The 26,050-nt window shown below is 39.9% G+C and overlaps 3 protein-coding genes across 4 annotated transcripts; 1 reads left to right on the top strand and 2 right to left on the bottom strand.

The window, feature by feature from the left end:
* Nucleotides 1-31: 31 nt before the first annotated feature.
* Nucleotides 32-2,112, bottom strand: b3gnt7l (UDP-GlcNAc:betaGal beta-1,3-N-acetylglucosaminyltransferase 7, like). The gene has a single exon (XM_068334548.1). The coding sequence runs from the start codon at nt 1,855-1,857 to the stop codon at nt 631-633; it is 1,227 nt and encodes a 408-aa protein (XP_068190649.1). The 5' UTR covers nt 1,858-2,112; the 3' UTR covers nt 32-630.
* A 2,840-nt stretch (nt 2,113-4,952) lies between these two features.
* Nucleotides 4,953-8,946, top strand: c2h1orf174 (chromosome 2 C1orf174 homolog). The gene is made up of 4 exons (XM_068341930.1): nt 4,953-5,090; nt 7,109-7,180; nt 7,464-7,832; nt 8,017-8,946. Exons 1-4 carry the CDS (start codon nt 5,079-5,081, stop codon nt 8,143-8,145), a joined length of 582 nt encoding a protein of 193 aa, XP_068198031.1. The 5' UTR covers nt 4,953-5,078; the 3' UTR covers nt 8,146-8,946.
* A 587-nt stretch (nt 8,947-9,533) lies between these two features.
* dffb (DNA fragmentation factor, beta polypeptide (caspase-activated DNase)) lies at nt 9,534-25,196 on the bottom strand. Of its 2 annotated transcripts, XM_068341911.1 has the most exons (8): nt 24,693-25,196; nt 17,215-17,372; nt 16,453-16,582; nt 16,166-16,351; nt 10,894-10,973; nt 10,641-10,814; nt 10,433-10,533; nt 9,534-9,788 (listed from the first exon to the last, which is right to left on the bottom strand). In XM_068341911.1, the coding sequence occupies exons 1-8, from the start codon at nt 24,853-24,855 to the stop codon at nt 9,542-9,544; spliced, it is 1,239 nt and encodes a 412-aa protein (XP_068198012.1). In that variant the 5' UTR covers nt 24,856-25,196; the 3' UTR covers nt 9,534-9,541. The 2 variants fall into 2 exon arrangements, with proteins under 2 accessions (XP_068198012.1, XP_068198020.1); XM_068341919.1 differs by lacking the exon at nt 24,693-25,196 and having other exon boundaries at nt 17,067-19,672.
* Between the last annotated feature and the right edge of the window lie 854 nt (nt 25,197-26,050).

The raw sequence follows: 26,050 nt of genomic DNA, 5'->3' as shown, positions 1-26,050 counted from the left end.
CCATGGGAATCATGTGTTTCAGCATTCGGTTAGTATTTACAAAGATGACAGTGAACTCCAGGTTTATTTACACTATCATACAGAACTCTACAGAACAATCATTACATCCCTTTGGTTTTTGCTTCTGCAAGTTTTGCAAGAATGAAACTTAAATAGAACAACAGATAAATCACAACATTAAATTCTAATCATATCTGCTGTCAGTACCTTAGAAAATTAGTGAACGTTAAATGCAGCTGTAATCTATAAATTGTGGGTGACAAGTCCACCTAGTACTTTCTTCAAACATGTTTTTGAAGACTTTGCATTAACCTTGATTAAACTGTGCAACCCTGTAAATAGATTCCTGAACATACAGTGACTCTACTTAGTAGAAATCGGAGTGGTACTAGGGCATGTCAAACAAGTGTGACTAGTTAATGTGATGTAAAGAAATACTCCAAATCCGTTTTAAGATTTATGCTGACTGAATAAAAATGTTAAGGACATTTTTTGTCATAGTCTTTGGGTGGGTGATAAAGCTGCTCTCCCTCCAGTACAGAACTCGGATTCAGTAAAGATAAAGTATAATAAACAAAAAGAGTTGGCTTGTTCCAAACATTTCACATTCAGAGAATTTATTTGTCATGTTCATATGGGGGTCCTTCTAGCACAAATCAGGTCCTGGTTGTGCACAACATTCCACATCCTGAGCAGCTCTTGTGCGCCCAGTTTGTGCACCACAATGAGGCCTTTAAAAAAACATGGCTCGCTGTTCATGGGGCTCACCTTGCGCTTGGTGATCCCAAATGTCTTGAAGCCCGGGTGAGTCTCTGGGGCCAACTGAAGCTTCTGAAGGCACATTCCCAAAAAAACATCATCAATGGGGTACAACTCCAAGTCTTCAGAGACCACAAAAAGCCTCCTGGCCAACTGGGAGGACATCAGAAAGCCCCCACCACCGACATATGGGGGATATGGCTTATCATACAATTCCCTGGGGATGTAGTATTTGCTCTGCCTATTTCGAATGGGAATGGCCTTAGAAATGGTGTCCCCTATAAACAAATTGGCTTCTTTATGCTCCTCCACCTTGAATGCAATGAGCTCCAACAAGTTGTGCGTGTTCACAAACACATCATCATCACCTTTGAATATGAACTGCACACCAGAGCAGTAGATATCAAACCATTTTAGAAAGTTGACCTCTTTCAGTGTTAGGTTGAAGAATGTGTCCATGAAGTCCCACTGTAGGATGTCCCCATAGATCTGATCCTCGTAATCAATTAGTTTCTGGAGGTTTTTTGTGTCTTTACCAGGTGCTGGGCTTCCCAGTAGAAATAAAGTTTTGATTTTCTTTCCATCCACCATGAGCTCCTTGCCCCAGGTTTTGCGCACAGCCTCACGCCGGTCGTGCTCCTCGATAACAGACTTGACCACCATGAGGAGGTGCACTTCTCCATCCGCGCATTTCTCCGGGTGGTTTATGAGCATAGGGAAGTACCTGCAGTGTCTGTGCAGAACAAACTGGTGAAATCTCTGGTCCAAACGCCGGAACCAGTCCTGAGTCTTCACCGATGCATCCTCGCTACAATTAATAGTCTGTGAGTCCCAGGCGAGTGGAGTTGCATTAGATGTCCGATGCGCATCCAAATCGTTGGTAAGGGGAAGCGAGTCTGTCTTCCCAAAACTATTTTTCGCGAGTCCCTTTTTAAATTGGAAACACCCAAATTCGCACCAGTCGGTGTGCTTTACTCCATCCCCGCTCCTATCTGTCAGTTTCAGCTTGTGGATCATGAGAAAAGAGGCGAAGACCAGAGACAAACTCAGCAAAGGTTTCAGCAGTCCGATCCGCTTCCTCCGGAAAAAGTGATCCATGACTGTCACTGCGGCACCCAGAGACCCTGAGACGGAGCACCTTTTTCCACCATAACTTTTTCAAAGCCGTACGTAGGAGTTGAGTCCACCTCCACCGTTCTGTTGATTTAGACACCCACGGTTGTCTCCTCGTCTGTGTGATAGCGGTGATACTGATGGACCCGCAGTACTCCTTTGGCCCATAACGGTGCTCAGTGGCGTCGCCCGTAGATTCGGGGAAATGATGCAGGGCACTGACTGACTTCCTTACCTTCTTCTGCCCTGCTCTGTTTCTAAGCTATCTAGAAACCAACTGAAGGAGTACCCTCTCCCCCCTCTGGTATCTCCTCCCCCAATGGTCCACACTGATCTGAGAGCAGCGCTCCTTTCTCACACGTGCCAGGTGTCCGTCACGTGACACAATCCTCATCAAGATAAATTACACGCTGGTCTGTGGCCCCTGGAGTCGGTCCTGTACGGGAACACGATCTGTTTGATTGGAAATGATAAAAATCAACAAAAACATGTATTATAGAGATTGAATTCAAATGTAGCACATTATATGGCTGTATATAGTGTATTAGCCAACAGAAGTCTAACTCCATGAAGCAAAAGTCTATCTACTCATATAAAACGCAAACACAAGACACTGTTTTTTTTTAAAGGAGACAAAGAACTATTTAGCTGGATAGTTTTTGATGCTAAATATGATGTTTATAACATGTTTAGAAATATTTAAAGCTTTTAAAGAAAATATTTTAAAATATATATGTTCTATCTATCTATCTATCTATCTATTGGAGATCAGTACAAGACAAAAAAAAAGTTTGACACCTTTTCAAGAAAGGGACATGGTATTCCTGTTTTATATGGATCTTAAGTATACAGAAAGAAATTAATTAAACCCAAAGTTACATTTTTGACATTGTTCGACACACTTCAGCAATTTCTGTACATATACAAACCTCTGAATAATAAAATGGGTACACAATATGTGCGTTGAATTTTGTACAATCACTTGTTACATCCTTCTACCCAGGGCAAAGTACACACCATGCTGATGCTATGTGACAGTTAAACTTGATCTGCCTCATGCCACCTAATTCATTGTCCCTGGAAATCTATTCCCAGGACTTGTAAACATGTGCTACTGTCTGTAATTTAACAAAAAAAAATAAAAAAATCATAAAATGGTGGATCCAAAATTATTATTCATCTAGATGTATCCTCTCACATTTCCCATATACATATTGGTGGCAGTGGTCTCTACCCCTCTTTATGACCATACATTTTCATCTTTGATATAAATTGTGCATAATTGGATTATATTAGATTAGATGCAATTTTATTGCCAATAAAGATACGGTAGTCCAGTTACTAAGGCAACAAAATATATTTTCATATCTAACCAGAGGTACAAATGGAGTGAAGTGCAATAATAAGTATACCGGGAATGTGCTGCGGATATGTGACGTATCAGCAGTAAAACTGTGATATTGTTATATACAGCATGGATTTATTTACAAGTGATTACAATAATTATAAATATAATAAATAAGCAATAGGTTGGATATATTAACGAAATATGTTAATAAATCTGGGGGAAAAAAGTGAAATAAGTAAAAACCAAACAAAAAATGGCCCATGCTCCTTTTTCAATGTTAAAGATGTAATATTAAATTAGGGGTCGTTAAGACTATAAATACTAAATTCAATCTACCCACTGGATACACAGGTCAGTGTCCAGAACAAACGGAACAAGAGGCTGGCAGTGAAAAACGGAATTTATAATTTATTACAACAGGTTACAGAGTTAAAACATGAGTCAAAACAATTAAAAGTCTGACACTTAAAATTACAGGGCAGGAAAATGAGACAAGCCTAGAGCCACACAGGATAAAACATCCGACAGGTACTGGCCCCACACAAAGGCTTATAATCAGTGGTAGTTCGTGCGAAAGTACCCAAAGGCTTCACAATCTAGTGCCCAATACACACAATAAAATACTGGGAGTCACTGCGGACACAACACAATGCACGTTGTGATGCCAATTAACAGGCAAGGCACTCCAAACCATAAAATATAGAATAGGTAAGGCAATGACTCAAAAAGATGAACAGAAGGGTCACTAGATAAATGGAGCCATGCACCCTCCCTTGATTCTTCCACTTAAATAGTTGTACCTGTTGGTGCAGGTGATGATACCTCTGCCCTCGTAATGTGTCAGATAAAATAAAAATTGAACAATAAATAGGGAAATAAAACAAAGGCCAGTAACTCTAAAATAATAAGGAAAGAACAGTGACAGTCATCGCGTTTGTGGATAATTCTGGCTTCATCCGGGGACTTGATCACACTGAGGTGTGGCTCAGGCGTGTGTCCACCGCCGCACTAACCCATAGCATGTGACGTCTGCTGCCGACGGTAGAGAAAGAGCGACATCGTTGCTACCATCGTGCTTATATAGCTTCCGCCCATTCCCCTGGGTCGTACAGGTATTCCTGTTACCAAGAAAAAAGTTATATCTAAGTTAATACTTTTTGGTCTAATATCTGAAGCTACTTGAAATGGCATAAAAATCTCTTGACAGTTTCTCAAAATATCTTGTGAACAAACAAGCAGCTGAACAAAGAAACCAGATCGCTGAAGGAGACAACGCTGCACCTCAAGAGGATACGAGAACCACCAGCGTCCTCTTGTGGACATTTTATATACTTTTTTTTTTTATCCTGAAGCCCTTTACATGACCATATTAAAGTAAATCCTTTCTAAATCAAAATAAGAGCATTCTTTGAGCATTCTTCTCAAAAAAGCGCAGTTGGTCGTAGACTGACATGTAATGTGGGATAAAGTCCACATGTTGAGCTCGGTCGAATAAGCAGTGACGTTTTGAGAAAGACAACGTCCATTTAGAACAAATATTTTTTTCCTGACAAAATCATGGGACTCTCACACCGATGAATACCGCCGTTTGTCCCGTTTTAAACATGTGTAAAATAATCATCATGTGAGGTAAAACGTTGGTGCTGCGCGGATGGAATTGTCGGATGACCCTGTTTGACCCCTGAATGAACCTAAGCAACAGGAAATACACGCGGGCGATGACGTCACACTTTAGCCTTAAATTCCAGTCAGCCATTTGTCGCTGGGTAGCCAAAGCTGATTAGCTTGAAAGCTACTGTCGAGCAAGCTAAAAACCAAAATTTTATACCTCGTGAAAACTACAGCGTTTCACCGGCAAATGACACACAAGGTAAGAGTTTAGCTAGTTTGTTATACAAACGGGAAGCTGCTGTAACGTCTGTTAGCACTGGCAGCCATCTCGCTAGCCGATGCTAGCTTTCCCCCTAACCCGTACGGTAATGTTGCTGTTCACACTCAGATTGGTGTTGTGTCGATTGGTTTTGTGACTGGAGAGGTCTTTCTCGCCACCCCAGATTTGGCTATCCTCGGTATTCAATGTATTTGTTAGAAGATTAATCTCCTGCGTTTAGCGGATATGGCCTGTGAACGTGAATTCGCAGCCTGTGCATGTCTAAAACCTGCCAGTGTAACGTAAACAATGTGCTGTATTCTGGACTCATGGCGTCATGTTCAGCTGAGCTTTCGGATCAGATAGTCGAGTGGTAGACTCGGGGGGGATGAATGCAAACTTTATATTTGAAGAGTAACTAAGAGATGGATACATGAATACGCAATAATGGGAATTAATACACGTTAAAATGCGATCGAAGATGCAATATAAAATAATTATAAAGCTGATGCCAGCGGATAGAGCGCTTCAGAAGATTGATGGATGGATGGATGGATGTTCTATATTTCTTTCATCTGTTTCTGAGAATCATAAAAAACCAGTAGTCGATGATTAATCTACTCCTGTAGACAGGAGGCCAACAGTGGAGTTAGTTCTGTAGCTCCTAGTTTAGGATCATGTATGCATGAGAAATTCCTACATCATCAGAGTTTAGTCTAAGGTTGCTGATTATTGTACTATAATTTTTTTTCATCTATGTTCTGTGTCCTTCAGCCGTCCAGGATAGTATTTTCTTTTATTAAAAAAAGTAAATTTAAAACTAATGTCATGGATTTTACTAATGAATAGCAGGAGAGATATTGGCCTGTAGTTGGTTGGTGCTCTGCTGTTTATCCATCCATCCATCCATCCGTCTTCCACCTCTTTTCCGGAGTCGGGTCGCAGTGGCGGCAGCTTCAAGAGGGATCTCCAAACTTCCCTGTCCACATCCACTAGCTCTGATTGGGGGATCCCAAGGCGTTCCCAGGCCATTGTGATATAATCCCTACACCTGGTCCTGGGTCTGCCCTGAGGTCTCCTCCCACTTGGACGTGCCAGGAACACCTCCCTACGGGGGCGCCCCAGAGGCATCCACACCAGATGCCCAAACCACCTCAGCTGACTCCTTTCGACACAGAGGACCAGTGACCCTACTCTGAGCCCCTCGCGAATAACGGTGTTCCTCACCCTGTCTCTAAGGGAGACAGCAGCTATCCGACTGAGAATGCCCATTTCCACCACTTGTATCCACAATCTCGTTCTTTCGGTAATGACCCATCGCGCATGACCATAGGTGAGGATAGGACTCTGCCGTCTATTCCACCTGAACTTGCACAAGGCTGTACTTTTGGAAATAGAGTAGTACCTTGAGATACGAGTTAATTCATTCCGTGACTGAGCTTGTAAGTCAAACTACTCATAAGTCAAACAAATTTTCACCATTTTAAATAACAAATATTTTCAATCCATTCTAGCCTTGTAAAAAAACATCTACCAATAGACATGCATACTCTTCCTGTGCATAACTAATTTATATAATCTGCTAAGTAAACAGTGATTAGGTATGAAAAGCAGCACAAAAGTCATGAGCGCACACACGAGCACTCTGTGGGCAACACATGGAAAGGATCAAGATGCCATCTCAGCTGATGTTCTATCCATGGACCCAAGAGTGGTTGTGTTTGAAGTACGACTCATAACTCGGATTTTCGCTTGTATGTCGGAACAAAAATATGAACTGAACGACAATTTGTAACTCAAAAAACACGTATGTAACGGTATTACTGCATACAGGATTGAAATATGTCTTAATCAAGGAACTCGGAGACAACACTCTACTAAGTAGTTGTTTATTTAAGAGTCGCAGCCTGTGACAATGACAGCCACCTCCTTCTCCTTCTTACTTGAAGTACAATGAAGTGCTTGTTTTCTTGTTACTTGGGACTGGGCTTACATCATTTTTTTTCCTCTTTATGCAGATGCCTGGTCAATTTAATCGGTTGAAGTCCAGAAAGAGGAAGGCGAGCTCTGGAGTCAAAAGCACCAGAAAGGTTTGTATATAATATAAACATATGGAATAAAGGAGAGAGTAGCCTGTATAATAAAACCAATGGATAGCGACTACTTGTTTTATTTTGTAAGTGGCTATATTGAAAGTACCCCTGAGAACTGTGGTTTGACAGTGTCAAATGCACATCTTGCATCTTTACAAATGCAATTTCCTCCGGGATTAATAAAGTATCTATCTATCTATGTTACTCTGCTGGTTTGAGAACAAAGACTTTTGATTGTGGTTTACATCAGCTTTGCCATAAACTTCTTTCATTCGTTTAGCGTCACCAGGTGTCTACCAGAAGTATGAGTCCAAGGATGAACTTTGCAGGAGAGAGCAGCACAGCATTCAGTGGTTACAGTAAAGCAGATGCAGACGGTTTGGAGAGAAATCCCATCACCTGTAACTGCCACCAGTCTGCAAGCAGGACGAAATGCTCAGCATCATCAGGGCTTGAAGAATGGGAGGGCAAAGAAAATGAGCTGAGAATAAAGGTGGATTTGGACAGCTGCAAGGTCAATGGCACTTTGGAAAAACAGGATTCTGGGGACATCGAGTGTGAAGACATGGGGAAAAACCTGTTCCCAGATGATGACAGTAATCAGATTCTTCCAGTGGAGCAATTCTTTGGAAACTTGGAGGTTGTACAGGTGAAGCATTTTGTTTGATCTCCATTAAAGACAATTGTATGTACTATGATCTTCACCACGTCACTAATAAAAGTAACATTTAAGTAATGATTCATGAAACCTTTGCTGCAGTTTGAGCTTGTTTTGAAGAGTAAGGGGATGTATCTGTTCTGAATCACTTACAAACAACGTTGTCTTCCTGCAGGATTTCCCTCAAAGACCGTCAACAACTTCGGGCTGCTTCCAGAGGGAGAGAAGGCGACGAAGACATTACTATGCGCGAGAGGATAGCAATGAAGAGGAAGTTGACAATGGGAGTACACAGGGTGATTAATGACTGTGGACTCAAGTTGTGCCTATCAGCACTTTAGAAAATCAGCCGCATTAAACTACCTATTCAGACGCTGCACTCATTAAAACCTAAAGCATATTTCTGTATAAAACGTGAGATTGTGCTCAGGAGTCAGGTGTTAAAACCGACCCCTTGAGATGTGAGACTTCTGAATATTTTGTTAGCTGACCATTCTTATAGACAGATTATCATTATGGCTGAATTTCATTTGCCTATTATTTGCCTGCAGTACCCTGCCATGCTTTTGACACTTTAACAGCGAGTTCTTTGTGGTTCATCTACAAATGTATGGATTGACTTGACCAACCGTCCAAACAGAAAATGCCCAATTGTATTAAACCATAACATTTGTCCTGGTACTGTTAAAATAGTCTCGTAGGGTTAACATAACATGCAGTGGTGTTTGTTTTAGCCTCCATTGTTTTCAGTTCTGCTCTGTAGTCTAGTCTTCAGGGTAAGTTGTCACTTTATTTATACTGATCATTCTGCATTCTCATCATTTGAGGCTGAGATTAGCCTTGAGAGATGTGCCAAATCAGGATAAGGAAAGAGTCCTTAAAAGCTTTTTTTTGAGGATGCATGCAAAGATCCAAATTCCATGGTATAGAATATTAACACAGAAGTTTGGAAACTTTATAATTACATGTTTTGGCTCCAGATTGTACAGATGCTATGAAGAGACTTGTCCTAGACAGCAGGTCGTTTAATATCAGAAATTCATTGATAGATGAATGAGCCATTATTCACCAAGTGTCTTCTCCACACATCTTTTTGTGTGCACACTTTTTTGGCAGCTGAATGACACATTTCTGTACATGGTTAATCAATTCCCACCCATATCCGAATGAAAACTAGAATTAAAACATAATTGAACAGGATAATTAAACCTGACTGAAAAATGTCAAACTTGGAGTTTAACATTAATTGCACTTGTGCTGTTCACGTCTAGTGATATGTTGTACATAGCTGATTGCTCTGACCATCCAGTTGAATGTTCTATATTTTTGTTGCCTTATTTATGCAAAAATCTTTTCATAATCATCCATTTTTCTGGCTGAGTTAATGCCTTATACCTTGAGCTGCCATTATAATCATGTCATGCATTCATATCTTTGTTAACATAATGAACAAATAAATTTTTCCCATGATTTCAAGATGTTTGTGTCATTGTGTCTGACAAACTGCTGATATTCTATGAAAGCTCAGGCTGCATTGGCCCATAAATATTACAATACACTTAAAACATTTTTGCTGTAAAAAAGTAATCTTGTCGTTGATCCAGTCATTCTGCAATGTCTCTGAGGCACAAGTTCACAGAACAGTTCACTGCAATAAATTGTCATATCTGATAATTAACTTTAAAAAAAAATAAAAACAGTCACTGCAAGCGTCTCTTTTTCTTTTTAGTCCTCCTTCCTTTGTCTGTGCTGCTGGTTGGAATAAAAACCTGGTCTTCATCACACATCAGATTGTGAGCTCCTTTCTTGTGACAGACTATGTGAACCAGCTTCAGGTTCTCTTTGGTGAACAGCAGGCGGTAGAAGTAGTCCAGGTTGATAACTTTGCTCTTGTGATTCTGTAGAGCTTCCATCAGTGTCGGAATGATTGTCCGCTTCTTTTCAATCCTGGACAACATGAAGAGATAGTTTTACAGTTGTGTTCATGAATTGATGCCAATGCAAATTTGCTTTTACTGAAAGCTGCTTCAGGACACCCAAATATTGTTTAAACGAGACCACTTCACAAAAAAAAAAAAGGTAATAACCAGACAAATAATTTTTCGTGCTTTTCTAAATGAGGTGGAGGCTTTGCCCGAAGATATGAACTTACTTCTATCCTCGATAGAGGCTCTTACATTTACACTGCCTCAGCAATAAATGTAGTTCACCTGTGAGACAGGATGGCCTGTTCTGAGAGGAACTGGGATTCTTAAAAAAAAATAAAAATCATGAATCCACACTATCTTCTGGACACACCCATTCCCTTTTGAAAATAGGGTATGTGTGGTACTATTTTTTTGGATTCACTTAAACAGCTCTGAAAACATCACACTTAAGCTGAGGTAAAATATATTTTTTAAAAATGAATAACGGGATTCCAGGATCCTGTTGTTTTGCTGTCACCGTATGGCAATGTATGAATGTAACAGAGCATCACTAATATTAATGACACCTGTAACTTGTACTTTATTTTCTGAATGATCAAATGTGCACAGGGTAGGCAAACGCACCATGTTAATTAAGGATAATTCACTTTTCTGCGGTCCTACCTGTGGTCTAGATTCCATGTGCTGAAGACAATCCGGCTTTCTTTGCTGCTGTAAGGGTTAATGGAGTGAAGAGACAGACAATGGTCCTGGTCAAAGGATCCCTGAGGAGGCAGAAGAGAAGACGTGTCAAAAAATGGCTCCAGTTCTATTGAAGTCACACCACATTCAGTTTTTGAATACTTGGGAAGACGTGTTCTTTCTGTAATACCTGACAAGTAAACCAGCCTTCCTTAGTACAGAAGCAATCTGGTGCATTCTCCATCCTGTCAAAGTAGCGGCCGTTGTACCTCACACTTTTCAGCATTTCCACCAGACACTCTGATGTTTTCACACACTCGGCCCTTACTTTATCATTCTCTACAGCTTTGGAGGTATCAAGAACCTGAGAACAAACAGAAGACCCAACTGTTTTAGAGAAAGGCAAAAGTCTGAAAATGTACTGATAGAAGGAACAGTTTCACCTCTTTCATGTAGCCTCGTATCCTGCCTTCACAGTTGAACTTCATGTAGGAAGACTTTGTCTTGAATCGAGCATCAATGCCTGAAATTAAACTCAGGTACTCAATCTGGAGTCACATTTAATTGTATGGTGAATCATTTAAAGGAATTAACTAATACGTTTGCTGAAATACCATCTTAAATATTACATAAAAATGATACGGTGGCAATACCTATTTTATTCTAATTAACAAGGTCATCAAAAATACTGAGGTTCAACAAACATGTTTTTTTCAAGAATTTTCTTGGGATCATATGAACGAATAATTTTAGGTCCATGTGCTCTCTCAAAGTAAAGACCAAACGAAGTCACCCAGTGTGTGAACTCTCCTTCATGATCCAGTAAGAGCTTGAACAAGCTAGATAAGAAGCTCATACGGCATGTTGTCAGAACATGTCGGAAGGGAAACATGCTGAGTTGATCTGAACACCCACAAGGAAAGCATGTCTGAAATAGAGAACGGTACACATTTTCAGATAGCCTCTCTTAGAAAAGATGTCTGTTATCTGTCTGTCTGTTATCCAGGTCATAGTTTCCAAAGATGTTAAAATCAATCCACTGGACTTTAAGAAAGTTTCATGAAGATATTTTGCCTCTCATCCAAGAGGTTTCTTCAGTTCTGAAGATTGATTCTTGTTTACACTCATGCAAGGTAAAACTTTAAAAGTAGCCTCTTTAAATGTCAACAGTATACATAGTCCAATCAAAGGAGGGAAAATTTTGTCCAGATTAAAAAAAGAAGAAATTCATATCGCTTTCCTACAGGAAACACATTTGAGTGATACAGAGCATAATAAGCTAAATAAAATGGGTTTTAAATGCATTTATTCATCTCATAAATCAGGACGTCGCAGGGGAGTGGCCATATTGATATCTGGTCTAGTTAAATATGAACATGTGTCAGAAATTAGGGATAAGGAAGGAAGATTTGTTTTGGTTACTGGGAGAGCTAACGGAGTTTTAATAACTCTCCTGAATGCTTATATCTCCCCGGGAAGTGACTGGTTATTTTATAAGAACATATTTGAAATGATGACTACAAAAAGCCAGGGCACTTTAATCTGTGGAGGGGACTTCAACATTTGATTGAATTCCAGATTAAACTCTTCTAATGGAAAGTCTGATTCAAAGGTTATCAGTAAGAAAGTAAATGACTTGATGAAAGAAGTGGGGATTATCGATGTTTGGAGAGAAATGTAACCTTCCGGCCGAGATTTTACTGACTTCTCCTCACCTCATGCAGTTTACTCCAGAATAGACTACTTTTTCACCTTTGGCAAAAACTTTCACAGAATAGGATAATGTAACATCGGTCCGATTACCTTATCTGACCATAGTCCCATCTACATGTCAATACATCTAGATAATGAACTAAGATCATTACCTTGGCGCCTTCATTCAAATCTTCTAAATAACCCACAAATTAAGGAAAAAAATTAGAAAGGAAATCAAAACATATCGAGAGCTGAATGATAACGGGGAGGTGACACCATCTATGCTCTTGGATGCGCTTAAAGCAGTACTCAGAGGGAAATAAATAGCTATCGCGTCGTATGAAAAGAAACTCAGAAAAGGCTTGTTAATTTAGACGGGAAATTGAAGGAATTGCAAAGAGACCACGTAGAGACTCTGAATAAAGAAACTAGATCAAAAATGAATAAAATAAAAGAGGAAATATATTAAATCAATTCTTTAGAAATACAGAAAATGCTGTTATTTACAAAACAACGTTATTATGAAGCCGGTGGAAAATCTCTCAAACTCCTATCTAACAGATTACGTCAACAACAAGCAGACAATTCAATATACAAAATAAGAAATCCTTACTTGAGGAACATTGACACAAATACTGAGAGAATTCAGCAAAGTTTTGAAATGTATTATAAAAATCATTGTACTCTCAGCCAAAAATGAATAACGATCTTCAGATTGATTCATTTTTAACCACTCTTAATTTACCTACCGTCACCAACGAACAAAATGACAAATTATTGTCTGGAATAAAAATAGGAGAATTAAATGCAGCAATAAGTAAATTGAAAACAGGAAAGTCACCGGGCACAGATGGATTTACCTCTGAGTGGTGCAAGACTATGAAAGAAACACTGACTCCAGTATTATTGAGAACTTTCAATTGGGTGTTGAAGAAGAAAGAAATTCCGGTCTCCTGGAGACATGCCATTATTTCTGTATTGCCAAAGGATGGAAAAGATAAGTTGGAGTGCAGCAATTATCGACCAATTAGTGTGTTGAATATAGACTATAAATTATTTACAACTATCCTGTCCAACAGAATAGAAAACATATTACCAGAACTAATTCATTTTGACCAAACTGGCTGGTAAGACAAAGACAGGATAACATTAGGAGAACTTTGCATGTAATAGATCAGATTACTGAACAAGTAATAGAAGCAGCCATTATTAGCCTTGATGCCGAAAAGGCTTTTGATTCGGTCAGGTGGTCCTATTTGTATAAAGTTTTAGAAAAATGTTGTTTTCATAAATCACAACCTACGCAGTCACTTCCAAAGCTGATGGACCTGCTAGAACAATATTGGTTGTGCTCAGGATATAAACTTAATATACAAAAAACACAAATAATCACTTAACTATAACACACCTAATCACATCAGAAGCAAATACAAAATGAAATGGGATGCGGAATCAATTAGATACCTAGGGGTAAACCTAACAAAGGATATCACAAAATTGTTTGATTTAAATTATAACCCCTTAAATTCCCAGTTGAAATCTGATATTTGGCGTTGGAATGTTATCCCTTTCTTGAGTTTAAGTTCCAGGGTGGAATCCATTAAAATGAATATACTGCCGAGATTGCTTTATCTTTTCCAAAACCTTCCAGTATCAATTCCAACCAAACAATTCAAGGAATGGGATGTGGTGATATCCAGGTATTTATGGCAAGGGAAAAAACCCAGGATCAAGTTAAAGCCCTCACAACTAAGTAAAGAGAGTGGATGTATGGGTCTCCCCTCCTTAAAAGATTATTATTTAGCAGCTCAGTTGAGACCACTGGTTTGCTTGTGTACCCCAGTTTATTCAGGAAAGACATTAAAAAAGATCTATTAAAATGGATACCTATTGAAGCAATTATTGCGGATAATGAACTTATAAAGAAAAAGCTGAACATAAGCAACCCCTGGACATACGGTATTATTAAGAACCTGGCAGGAAACTGAAAACTTGCAATCTAAATGACTCCATTAAACTGTTGCGATGGTGTGCTTATGACACCGCATTCATTCCAAACAGATGTGATGGCAGATTTAAAAACTGGGCTGCTAAAGGTCTAACAACTTATCTTTCATTTACTAAGGAGGGGACATTCCATAGCTTCGAATACCTAAAGAAAAGATATGACCTTGAACAAAGAGATTTCTATAAATACCTTCAAGTTAGAAACTATTTTAATCAAAACCTGAGACCAAATTTAGATAAAACAGAAACGGGAATCCTGAAATTTCTTTTGTCAGTATCAGAATCTCCATGTACTAACATTATCTCTGAACTATACAAAGTACTACTTCATCCTAAATCCAAAAATACCTGGTATATTAAAAAAAAAAGGGAAAAAGAAGGCAATTTGATTATAACAGAGGATGCTTGGAACAGAATATGTCTCATGCAATGGACTTCAACATGCTCGACAACATGGAGTGAATTCTGTTGGAAGAATATTTCCAGGTTTTTTATTACACCTTTTTATTACACAAAAGAGACATGTGGGAGGGGGTTCCAGCTGCTAGAGACAATGTGGGAGAGATGATGCTGATCACTATCATGTTTTCTGGAACTGTCCAGTCATCGTTCTTTACTGGCAGGAAATCCACAAACATATTAACAATATATTTGGAGTAAGTATTCCTTTTACCTTCGTTGCAGTTTATATGGGAGAAATTCAACTTGACGGATGGAAAAATAAAGATAAAAAGTTGTTTCAAATTCTTCTAGCCGGAAGCAAAAAAGTTATCACAAGAAACTGGCTGAAACCCTTTGTACCCACAATAGATGAATGGATTGATATTATTTATGAATTGTATGTAATGGAGCGGCTGTCATACTCCCTCAAAGTCCAAAAGGACAGATCTTACAAAATGTGGAGTAAATGGACTGAGTATATCAAACCTATAAGACGGGACTTCTCCTAAATTATTGGAAAAAGGTCAGGAAAATTACCTAGGTGTTGTTGAGATTGTTTGTTTTTTTATTAATTTTATTTTTATATATAATTTTCCTTTTTTCCCCCTTTGCTTTATATATGACAGCTTCCTAAGTTGTTTTTTTTTGTAAATACTTCACACTGATAAACACATAGAGTATTAAAAAACTTAAAAGAGCAACACAAAAACTTAATCAGGAGATCTGTGATTATTTTTATAATATCATTGTATATATGGTATATGTGATTGAGGCTCTAAGTAACAGAATATGACATTGTCATTTGAAAGTGCTCTTTTAAAATAAAAAAATATAAAAAAATAAAAAAAGAGTTGCACATGCTTCATCAAAATGAAAAAAAAAAGTGCAACTGGATGCCATCACACATAAAAAGCTGACCAATAACTGTACAAAGTGAATTGACAATTTTGGGAAGTTACAAGACTGTTTGAAATCAGGGAAGCTTTGCTGTGGAGATTTCTGAAGTTTTTGGATCAAAATATTCTCCCTAGAAACAATAAAAGTTTGTTATCCTATCTGGCTTGCTGCGCCTTGTTTTCACAACAGTCTTATTACTACAGGAGCCTGTGCCCTGGGCAACTGATAAGGGGCTGATAGCACAGTTTCATGTTTTCATGCAAAGACATCAAACACATCACTTGACAGGGTTCAGACCACAGCACCGAACATAGAAAGCCAAAGCAGGCTGTAAGGTTTCTGACAACACAGCATGACCGTTGTCACTTGGATGATACTGTACTGTACTGTACTTCTCTCAGACTCTGAGCATTACCTTGTTCTTGGGGTGGCTAAAAGTAAAATTTCATAACCCTCTGCTCATTACATTAAATCCAGTAACCTCCCTTCCTTCACATTGTTGAATAACATTACATAACAAAACTCAGCTCAAGGTTATTTCATTTTTTGTGCTGAAATCATAGCAGAAACAGACAGTCTTGTCTTTCTTCAAAACTGCTGTCAACACAATAAATCGGCAGGTAGTAAATATGGGAAAATATAACAACGATGTCTCATAAACCAAGGACTTTGTACCTTTGAACCAGTCTTCATCCTCCTTTCTGCTCTCCAACTCAGATCTGTCCTCCAGGTTCAGCAGCAGGTCCGTTAAGATTTTACGCCTCTTGGGACTCCGCTCATCAGACAGGAGCCTCTTTGCCGCTTGAATGAGCCCATCACTGTGTAAGCCTGTGTTCAGTAACTGACCAATGTCATAGACAACTGAAATCAGAAGCAGAGCAGTATTTGAATCAAAACGTGTAGGACATGTGACATAGAACCAATAAAAACACATTGATGTAGCTGTAGGTTTATTTAGTCACCTCCGCCACTCCATGTCTGATCTCTGGAGAGAAGAACTAGTTCAGTGTTGTCTGGTAGAGTCTGGAAGAACTCTTCTGTAACTTTTGTCCCATCAGCATACAAACAGAGATGTGCCCCAGACAGTGGCAGCTGGAAATGAGAACATATTTAAGAGTACACAATAGTAGATTCAATGCATTAAATTGTGTTTGATTATAATCCCTAAAGGGAAACATTTATCCAACCATTGATGAAGCAAAAGCACGCAGTCACAGCTACACAAGAAAACAATGGTAACATATGACACAAAGATGGACACGTTCTTTTTTAAGGTGACTATAATACACACTAGGGTTAGGTGGTAGATGTTTGGGTTTTTTTTAATGTCTCTCCTCGTTTTAATTTAATCTTCCGACGTGTTTGGAATTTTTTTTATTGTGTGAGAACAGAACTCCCTTTTTACCATCTTTGTCCGCGGGGATTATTCAATTACATGGGATTGAAATAATTTTTACGATGACTCTTTAGCTCTGGGAGATTTAGGTCAATTTATTTATGTTCAAATTAGGAATGCTTTAAAACCAGGACCAATCCCGACGAGCCAGAAATGAATAAACGAAATAATAAAACTTACCTGAAAAAAACTGCATCCTTTTTTAAGCACCTCGTTCACAGTTTTTGCAGCCACGCCGTACTTTCTGTTTTCATTGCAACTCCTTATTTTTACAGGTTTATTTTTTCTGAAGAGTTCAAACATTGTTTTGCTTCTAGTTTGGACCTACCGCTTCCGTCCTCTTCGTCTTCTTCTTCTTTTGGGCTCTACGACGTGCAACTTCTGGATGCTGCTGCCCCCCACTGTTCGTCCTTGTTATAGCAGAACCTGATGTTTCGCCGCCTTGGCGACCAGGAGGTCTGCATTCACCCGCTACTGAAGTTCGTTCTGGTACATATAATTACACAAGTAAATTGGAAGACGGGGTAAAGTAACCTGGGAACACGACCAGGTGTTCCCAGGTTACTTGATGTTTATGCTGCACAGCTGAGGACCTGCAATTTGCAGCAAAACAGAGCAATGACCCAGAAGGACCAAGGCCTTGGGGCCGTTACAAGATGAAAACATTTTCTACGACAAATGTAATACGAAATCAGAGAAATTAACTGAAGTAGACTAAAATACAATCTGTTATGGATAAATATGGAAAATCAAGACCCAGTAATTATCTCTAGATATGAATATCATGTCCAATGTAACTGCAAGAGGACACAAGCCAGTGTCTTATTGTGCCAGTCCCAAGCCCGGATAAATAAAGAGGATTGTGTCAGGACAGGCATCCGGTGTGAAACTTTTGCCAAATCCAACATTCGGATCAAACCTATGACTTCCACACCGGAACGGTCGAGGCCCGGGTTAGCAACGACCGCCATCGGTGCTGTTGACCTACAGGGTGCCACTGGAAATTGGACTACTGTTGGTCGAAGAAGGAGAGGAGGAAAGTGTGTCCGTAGGAAGAGAGAGAAGAGGAACGCCAAGACTATAGGACTGAGAGTAGGGACGTTGAATGTTGGAACTATGACAGGAAAAGGTAGAGAGTTGGTTGACATGATGCAGAGGAGGAAGGTAGACATACTGTGTGTCTAGGAGACCAGGTGGAAAGGTAGCAAGGCTAGAAGTTTAGGAGCAGGGTTCAAGTTGTTCTATCATGGTGTAGATGGGAAGAGAAATGTAGTAGGATTTATCTTGAAGGAGGAGTTTGCCAGGAATGTAATGGAGGTAAAAAGAGTGTCGAATAGAGTGATGAGTCTGAAGCTAGAAATCGAAGGTGTGATGGTCAATGTTGTTAGTGAGTATGCTCCACAGGTAGGATGTGAGCTGGAGGAGAAGGAGAAATTCTGGCTGGAATTTCATGAAGTGATACAGTGCATACCTAGAAGTGAGAGAGTTGTCATCGGTGCAGACTTAAATGGACATGTTGGTGCAGGAAACAGAGGTGATGAGGAGGTAATGGGCAGGCTTGGTATCCAGGAGAGGAACGCAGAAGGGCAGATGGTAGTTGACTTTGCAAAAAGGATGGAAATGGCTGTAGTGAATACCTTCTTCCAGAAGAGGGAGGAACATAGGGGGACCTATAAGAGTGGATGTAGGAGCACACAGGTAGACTACATCTTATGTAGACGGTGTAACCTGAAGGAGATCAGTGACTGCAAAGTAGTGGTAGGTGAGAGTGTAGCCGTAGGATGGTGGTGTGCAGGATGACTCTGGTGGTGAGGAAGATGAAGAGGGCAAAGGCAGAGCACAAGACGAAATGGTGGAAGCTGAAAAAGGAAGAGTGTTGCATCACTTTTAGGAAGGAGTTAAGACAGGCTCTGGGAGGCCAAGAGGTGCTTCCAGATGACTGGAAAACTACAGCTAATGTGATCATGGAGACAGGTAGGAGATCTGTGTCATCTGGAAGGAAAGTAGATAAGGAGACTTGGTGGTGGAATGAGGAGGTACAGGAGTGTATAGAGAGAAAGAAGTTAGCTAAGAAGAAGTGGGACACTGAGAGGACTGAGGAGAGTAGATAGGAGTACAGGGAGATGCAGCGTAATGTGAAGGTAGAGGTAGCAAAGGCCAAACAAGCAGCTTATGATGACTTGTATGCTAGGTTGGACAGTAAGGAGGGAGAGACTGATCTATACAGGTTGGCAAGACAGAGAGACAGAGATGGGAAGGACATGCAGCAGGTTAGGGTGATTAAGGATAGGGATGGAAGTCTATTGACAGGTGCCAGTAGTGTGACGGGAAGATGGAAAGAGTACTTTGAAGAGTTGATGAATGTGGAAAATGAGAGAGAACACAGACTAGAAGAGGTGATTGCTGTGGACCAGGATATAGCAAAGATTAGTCAGGATGAAGTGAGGAGGGCACTGAAGAGGATGAAGAGTGGAGAGGCAGTCGGTCCTGATGATATACCTGTAGAGGTTTGGAAGTGTCTAGGAGAGGTGGCAGTAGAGTTTCTGACCAGGTTGTTCAACAGGATCTTAGATAGTGAGAAGATGCCTGAGGAATGGAGGAGAAGTGTGCTGGTGCCCATTTTTAAGAACAAGGGAGATGTGCAGAGTTGTGGCAACTACAGAGGAATAAAGCTGATGAGCCATCCAATGGAGTTATGGGAAAGAGTGGTGGAAGCTAGACTAAGGGCAGAAGTGAACTTTTGTGAGCAGCAGTATGGTTTCATGCCAAAAAAGAGTACTACAGATGGAGTATTTGCTTTGTGGATGTTGATAGAGAAGTACAGAGAAGGCCAAACGGAGCTGCATTGTGTTTTTGTAGATCTGGAGAAAGCTTATGACAGGGTGCCCAGAGAGGAACTGTTGTATTGTTTGAGGAAGTCTGGAGTGGCAGAGAAGTATGTTAGAGCGGTGCAGGACATGTATGAGGACTGTAAGACAGTGGTGAGGTGTGCTGTAGGTGTGACAGAGGAGTTCAAGGTGGAGGTGGGACTGCATCAGGGATCAGCTCTGAGCCCCTTCTTGTTTGCTATGGTGATGGACAGGCTGACAGACGAGGTTAGACAGGAATCTCCATGGACTATGATGTTTGCAGATGACACTGTGATCTGCAGTGAGACGAGGGAACAGGTGGAGGAGAAGCTATGGAGATGGAGGTTTGTCCTTGAAACGAGAGGAATGAAGGCTAGCCGCAGTAAGACAGAGTACATGTGTGTGAATGAGAGGGACCCAAGTGGAAGAGTTTGGTTACAGGGAGAAGAGATCAAGAAGGTGGACAATTTTAAGTACTTAGGGTCAACAGTCTAGAGCAATGGAGAGTGTGGAAAAGAGGTGAAGAAGCGTGTGCAGGCAGGATGGTACGGGTGGAGAAAAGTGTCAGGTGTGATGTGTGATAGAAGAGTTTCAGCTAAAATGAAAGGAAAGGTGTACAAAGCTGTGGTGAGACCAGCGTTGTTGTTTGGTCTAGAGATAGTGTCACTGAGGAAAAGACAGGAGACAGAGCTGGAGGAAGCTGAGATGAAGATGCTGAGGTTTCCTCTGGGAGTGACCAGGAAGGATAGGATCAGGAATGAGTACATCAGAGGGACAGCACATGCTAGAGGTTTTGGAGATAAAGTCAGAGAGGCCAGACTGAGATGGTTTGGACATGTCCAGAGGAGAGATAGTGAATATATTGGAAGAAGGATGCTGAGTTTTGAACTGCCAGGCAGGAGGCCTAGAGGAAGACCAAAGAGGAGGTTTATGAATGTAGTGAAAGAGGACATGAAGGTAGTTGGTGTGAGAGAAGAGGATGCAGAAGACAAGGTTAGATGGAGGCAATTGATTCGCTGTAGTGACCCCTGAAGGGAAAAGCCGAAAGGAAAAGAAGAAGAAGAAGATAAGAAGTTTAACTAGGTCATGTACAACAGAACACCAGAGTGTTATAACTCAGAGTATGAGTCTGTCATAGCGGCTACATTATCAGTCATACTTTACACCTTTCAAGCCACACAAATGTACAAACTCACATGCAACACCGAAACAAGATGGCCAAAACAAGATATGTACTTTTTATCTTGAATATTAACAGTTCCCATACAACTTTGCATTGCTAATTCAGGAGTGTCAGCATTCAGTGTCTGCTCCCTGATGAGATCAGATGTTTAACCTGTACCTGCGGTGAAAAGCCAGTTTTTGTATTTCCATTTGCTTAATGTGGGTGAGTTTGTGTTGTCTCCCATGGTTACACTGTGCATTTTTAACACACCTGATATGTATTAGAGCACATCTCTAATTCTATTAGGAGTTGAAACATTTTATAGGTACTAGCGGGAACCCGTGGAAATTCCATGGTAAAACAATAATATTAGACTTCATACCAAACATATGAATAGAATAAATACGTAGCAAGATAGATAGTAAATAAATGCTTATTGGTTGATAGGCTTTAACTCACTGAATGCATAGCAGACTTTTTGCATACCCCACCTTTCTTTTTCGTGGCAATTTTCCTTTTGTGCTTGGCATTCATTGGCTCTCGCCATGACTTCTATTTTTGTGACGCAATCCTTTACTCTCTTTTAGTCGGAGTTTCACTCAGAATTTGTTGCTGTTTTCTGTCTCGTTCCTGCTGTTTGGATTCTCTGCTCAAAAACATTAAATTTGTTGGAACAGTTATGACACTAAAATTATGTTAACTGAGAAGTCCATGTAGTTATTTCTTCTCCTAACATAGCAGATGCCTTACACCATATTGTTCACGTGATGCGCCGCGATTGGTTGGGCGCTTGATTGACAGGTAGTAGGTGGAGTTGGTGACAGCATGAGACTTTTTCAAGTGAGCTTATTCATATACAGTATATATAGGTGAGGAGACTGTATATTGGTAAAAATGTTCTTTCAATTTTGAGGGTTAAGCCCCCGAAGAGTCTATGTGTGAAACATTAGGATACAAACCACAAATGCATGAAGAAATGTTGCTGTTACAAGATATTGGATGATATATTTTTCCAACTTTAATTGGATCACTGCCAACAGTTAGGTCTCTGCATCAGCTCCAAAGCACAATCAACCCCAACTCTTAAAGAAAAGGATTCAAATTATGAAGATGTCAGTGATAGACTGTTGATAGAGGGATATATCCATTCAGTATGTACCTATGAGGGAACATAAATGGGTCATCACTAATAAGAAAATAAGAATAAGAAAAAAAATTGGTCACATCCAAAAAAAAACCAACAACCCATATCTCTGATGGTTTCAAACTTTCAGATAATTTCTGCCTTAATTAGAATCATTAGGAATGTGCTACACCTGAAGGATTGATGATTTGTGGGATTTAAACATGCCTCCAAACACAACAGTAAAGTTTTAACCATCATCAACTGCAAAGTGATATGCAGTAAGTGAGAAGGCAAACGTTTTGTGTTGTTCACACCATTTCTGAACACACCTAATTATATACGATTAACAATCACATTCCCTGTAGAAAATCTCTTAGTGAGTATAAATATATGATATTGATCAAATAACAGAGCATTAAACTAATAAAAAAATTCTACTTAAAGAAAAGTGATATTGTATACGTAGTTTATATATAATCTCGATAATCTACAAGAACTCAAAAAATTCAACGGATTTCATCTTGATAGAAATTGGCTTGACACAAAATGTAATATCTACCAAAACAAAATAGCTCCATAAGACATTCACTTTCCTCAAGAATTCATTTTACATTTAATTTTTGAAACCTTTCATTAAAACTAAACACAGTATAGCAGTGGTCCCCAACCTTCGGGCCGCGGACCGGTACCGGTCCGTGGGTCATTTGGTACCGGGACGCACAGCATAAAAAATAATTTATATTACTTCAGTTTTATTTATTTCAAAGTCTGAAAGATATTTTGATTTTGAAAAGTGGCGTCTTGGGGAATGATGCAAAGATGAATGCACGCGTTTGTCGCACTCGACTGGTCTCGGTCACATGACAAGTTATCCCTAAATTAAGCGCCCCCAACCGGTTCAGTGTTCTGGGTTAAAGTCAAGGAAGAATATCCTGAGATCGCCCAAAAAGTATGGATAACCCTCCTTCCATTTCCAACCTCCTGTCTTTGTGGAGCGGGTTTTCTGCAGTGACCTTAAAGCAAACCAAACTGCGGAGTAGACCAGATGTCCGGTATACACTTCCGGTGTAATTGTCTCCCGTTATCCCTGGATCAGCGGTCCCCATCCACTTATTCTCATCATTGTAATTATTATTTGATTGACTTGTTCACCCTTTTATTGAAAATGATCAGTATTTCTCCTACGTTGAATGCACTAATTGTGAGTCGCTCTATTTAAAAATAAATCTCATCAGTGCAGTCACTTCAATTGACTTTTTAAATATAATTTCTTACAATTATTTCGTTTACAGAGATGTCGATTATCAATTTATGAACAAAAAGGTTGTTTATTGTCTGTTGATGTCTGCATTTCACATAAAACCAGTGTGGATGATTTCTTATTAGACTACAGCTGTCCTGGCATCATTAACGATTATCAAGCAAATGAAGGCCGGTCCGTGAAAAATTGTCTTAGATGAAACCAGACCGTGGTGCAATAAAGGTCGGGGACCGCTGCACTATAGTACTTTCCAACCCACTACACTAACAACTAGCAACATTGATCCGGAACAGCAATTGAATCTCCTTTCTCTAATCTAACTGGTCTAGCTAAAATTCAGTTGAAAGATCTGTATGGCTTTTTCAACTGAAAGAGAGGTACACATTTCTGAAACCTGATGAGATATAATAACAAAACAAAAAGCAACATTTTCAACAAGCCAGAGGGACAAAAATGTGTTAATGACCTTCACCTTTTTGTAAACTAGGTGAATGTCATACTCGATAGGAAAATATATAATTAATTACTGCGACCATTATGAAAGTTGGTCAGGGTAAAATTTTGAATTCAGGGTTGTCGCGGGATGTTGCAGTCTCTGACCGCCTTGTACCTGAAAATGAACAAAAGTTTGTAAATGCAGAACAGTGACATCTGGTGGGACACTGCAAGTACATCATCTGCTTCAACCAGCCTCCTCAATGTTTTTGTGGACGTCCACATATCAGCTATCAGGTTGACATCCGAGGCCTTGTTCAGAGGTAAAGTGTCTTTTCCTTCGTCACCTTGTACTTGTCCTCCACCATATTCTAAGGCCTTTCTATAAGGGATTGTGTAAGTGGGGTCCAAATTGCGACAAACCTATTTGGGATAGGATAGGGTGGCGACACGTGCACATGCTGCCGCTCCTCTCTCTCCTGCTAGAAGGGTTGTTTTGTGGGGTTTTTTAATTGCCTGTGGGTCTGAGAGGACCGTAATTTCAACTGTGCTGTATGTTGTGCATATATGGTACATTTGACAATTAAGTTGGACTATGAAATGGCTGATCAAGGCCTAAGGGTGACATTAAATGAAATACAGTACAGCTCATTAGATAAACAGCTGTACTCTTACAGCCATCTGTTAGTGTACAGATCCTTGAAATGCAGACTTCAGTTACGTTTTCCAGGAAACAAATTTATAGAAGTTTAACACTTTCTCTTATTTTAAAGCCTTTACAATGTTTGCTGAGGGGAATGAGGACACAACACTGGTTTTGTTTGGTTGCGGGAGCTGCTGTGAGGCTGTCGTTCTGAGATCAGGACTCAGAAGATGTATATTATAAATATATTAAAATTCTAACGATTGTTTTTTTCTTTGAAGTTGGATTAGGAATATAATAAACAAATATTATCACTCTCCATCATACCTTCTATATTTACATCCATCTTTGTTTCTCCTCTCCCCCGAAACTGGTCAAAGCAGATGACTGTCCACTTTGAATCTTGGATCTGCTGGAGGTTTCTGCCATTTAAAGGCAGTTTTTCTTCACCACTGTCGCCAGGGCACTGGAAACTGCGAGGGTTTGACATGGTGGGAATATGGAGGCTGGAATGCTCCTACGGTGATCTTGGATACGATTGTCCATTTTAATGGATGTCAAAATTTGAGAATCGAGATTAGTAGGATCTTCTTTTAAAGTAAGTTCTTCTTTCAATTGTTCGTAAACTCCATTCAAAAACATGCTCTGCAGAGCCAAATCATCCCAGCCACTCTCAGCTGCTAGAGTCCGAAATTCAACAGAATTCTGCCACACTGCGAGTCCTCTGGGTAATTGATAGGAGTATTTTAGAAGCTTCTTTTCCGAAGCCCTCTGTCCCCTCCGTCATCATGGGGAACGTGAACTCACTACCGAACAAGTTGGATGAACTGACGGCGCTGTGCAGGACTGAACAGCGCTACCGGGAGACCAGCTTGTTTGTGTTCTCTGAGACGTGGCTAAATGGCAACGTGCCAGACGCTAACGTCAGCCTAACCGGCTTCTCCTCCGTACGAGCGGACCAGGACATGAACACCGCCGGCAAGAAGAAAGGAGGTGGATAAATCATCTCCCTCTCTCTCTCTCTCCCCCTCTCTCTCTCTCTCTCTCTCTATATATATATATATATATATATATATATATATATGTGTGACTGCTGTGTACCCATCCCGCCAAGAATCCACACACACCACACGGGCTGGTTAGATGATGTGGTTTTACTTAGGGTAGCCTGCAATGAGTGGTCAACAACAGACACATACAATGTGGTAAGCACCTCCACTGGTATGGCGTCGGAGCAGGGTGCTGGGCAGAACTGACGCCAGTATATGACATATTAATATTTTTTACAATTACCTTAACTGCATATAAAATGTCTTAATATAATGAATTTTAACAAGTGATCGTATAGTGGTGAATGTTTTTTATAAGTAATTGCATACAACATGTTTTAACTTATTTTAACCAACATCATCCTTTTTTTAATATATTTTATGAATTAGAAATATGAAATAGAAAATATAAACGTACAATCCAAGACTCAATATAAAATAAATAAAGAAATAGCGTAATGGGCGCTCTTTAGAGGTAGCTAACAGATAACACAGGCTCCGCCTAAAAAGGCGGGCTGCGCTACACATGTACGTCTTGAATATTAAACGTCACGCATAGTGCAACAACATTTACCTGCAATGAGTGGTCAACAACAGACACATACAATTTGGTAAGCACCTGCACTGGTATGGCGT

This window comes from Antennarius striatus, chromosome 2 (genome assembly GCF_040054535.1).
Source record: "Antennarius striatus isolate MH-2024 chromosome 2, ASM4005453v1, whole genome shotgun sequence".
Lineage (NCBI taxonomy): Eukaryota > Metazoa > Chordata > Actinopteri > Lophiiformes > Antennariidae > Antennarius > Antennarius striatus.
This window is presented reverse-complemented; position numbering and strand designations above follow the sequence as displayed.

Coding starts and splice junctions, on each gene's coding strand:
- b3gnt7l (XM_068334548.1), bottom strand. CDS start 1,857: ATGGATCACTTTTTCCGGAGGAAGCGGATCGGACTGCTGAAACCTTTG.
- c2h1orf174 (XM_068341930.1), top strand. Junction 7,181..7,463: donor GAGTCAAAAGCACCAGAAAG/GTTTGTATATAA, acceptor TCATTCGTTTAG/CGTCACCAGGTGTCTACCAG. Junction 7,833..8,016: donor GAAACTTGGAGGTTGTACAG/GTGAAGCATTTT, acceptor GTCTTCCTGCAG/GATTTCCCTCAAAGACCGTC.
- dffb (XM_068341911.1), bottom strand. CDS start 24,855: ATGTCAAACCCTCGCAGTTTCCAGTGCCCTGGCGACAGTGGTGAAGAA. Junction 16,583..17,214: donor AGACGAAGAGGACGGAAGCG/GTAGGTCCAAAC, acceptor TCTCATTTCCAG/CTGCCACTGTCTGGGGCACA. Junction 10,534..10,640: donor AAGGCTGGTTTACTTGTCAG/GTATTACAGAAA, acceptor CTGCCTCCTCAG/GGATCCTTTGACCAGGACCA.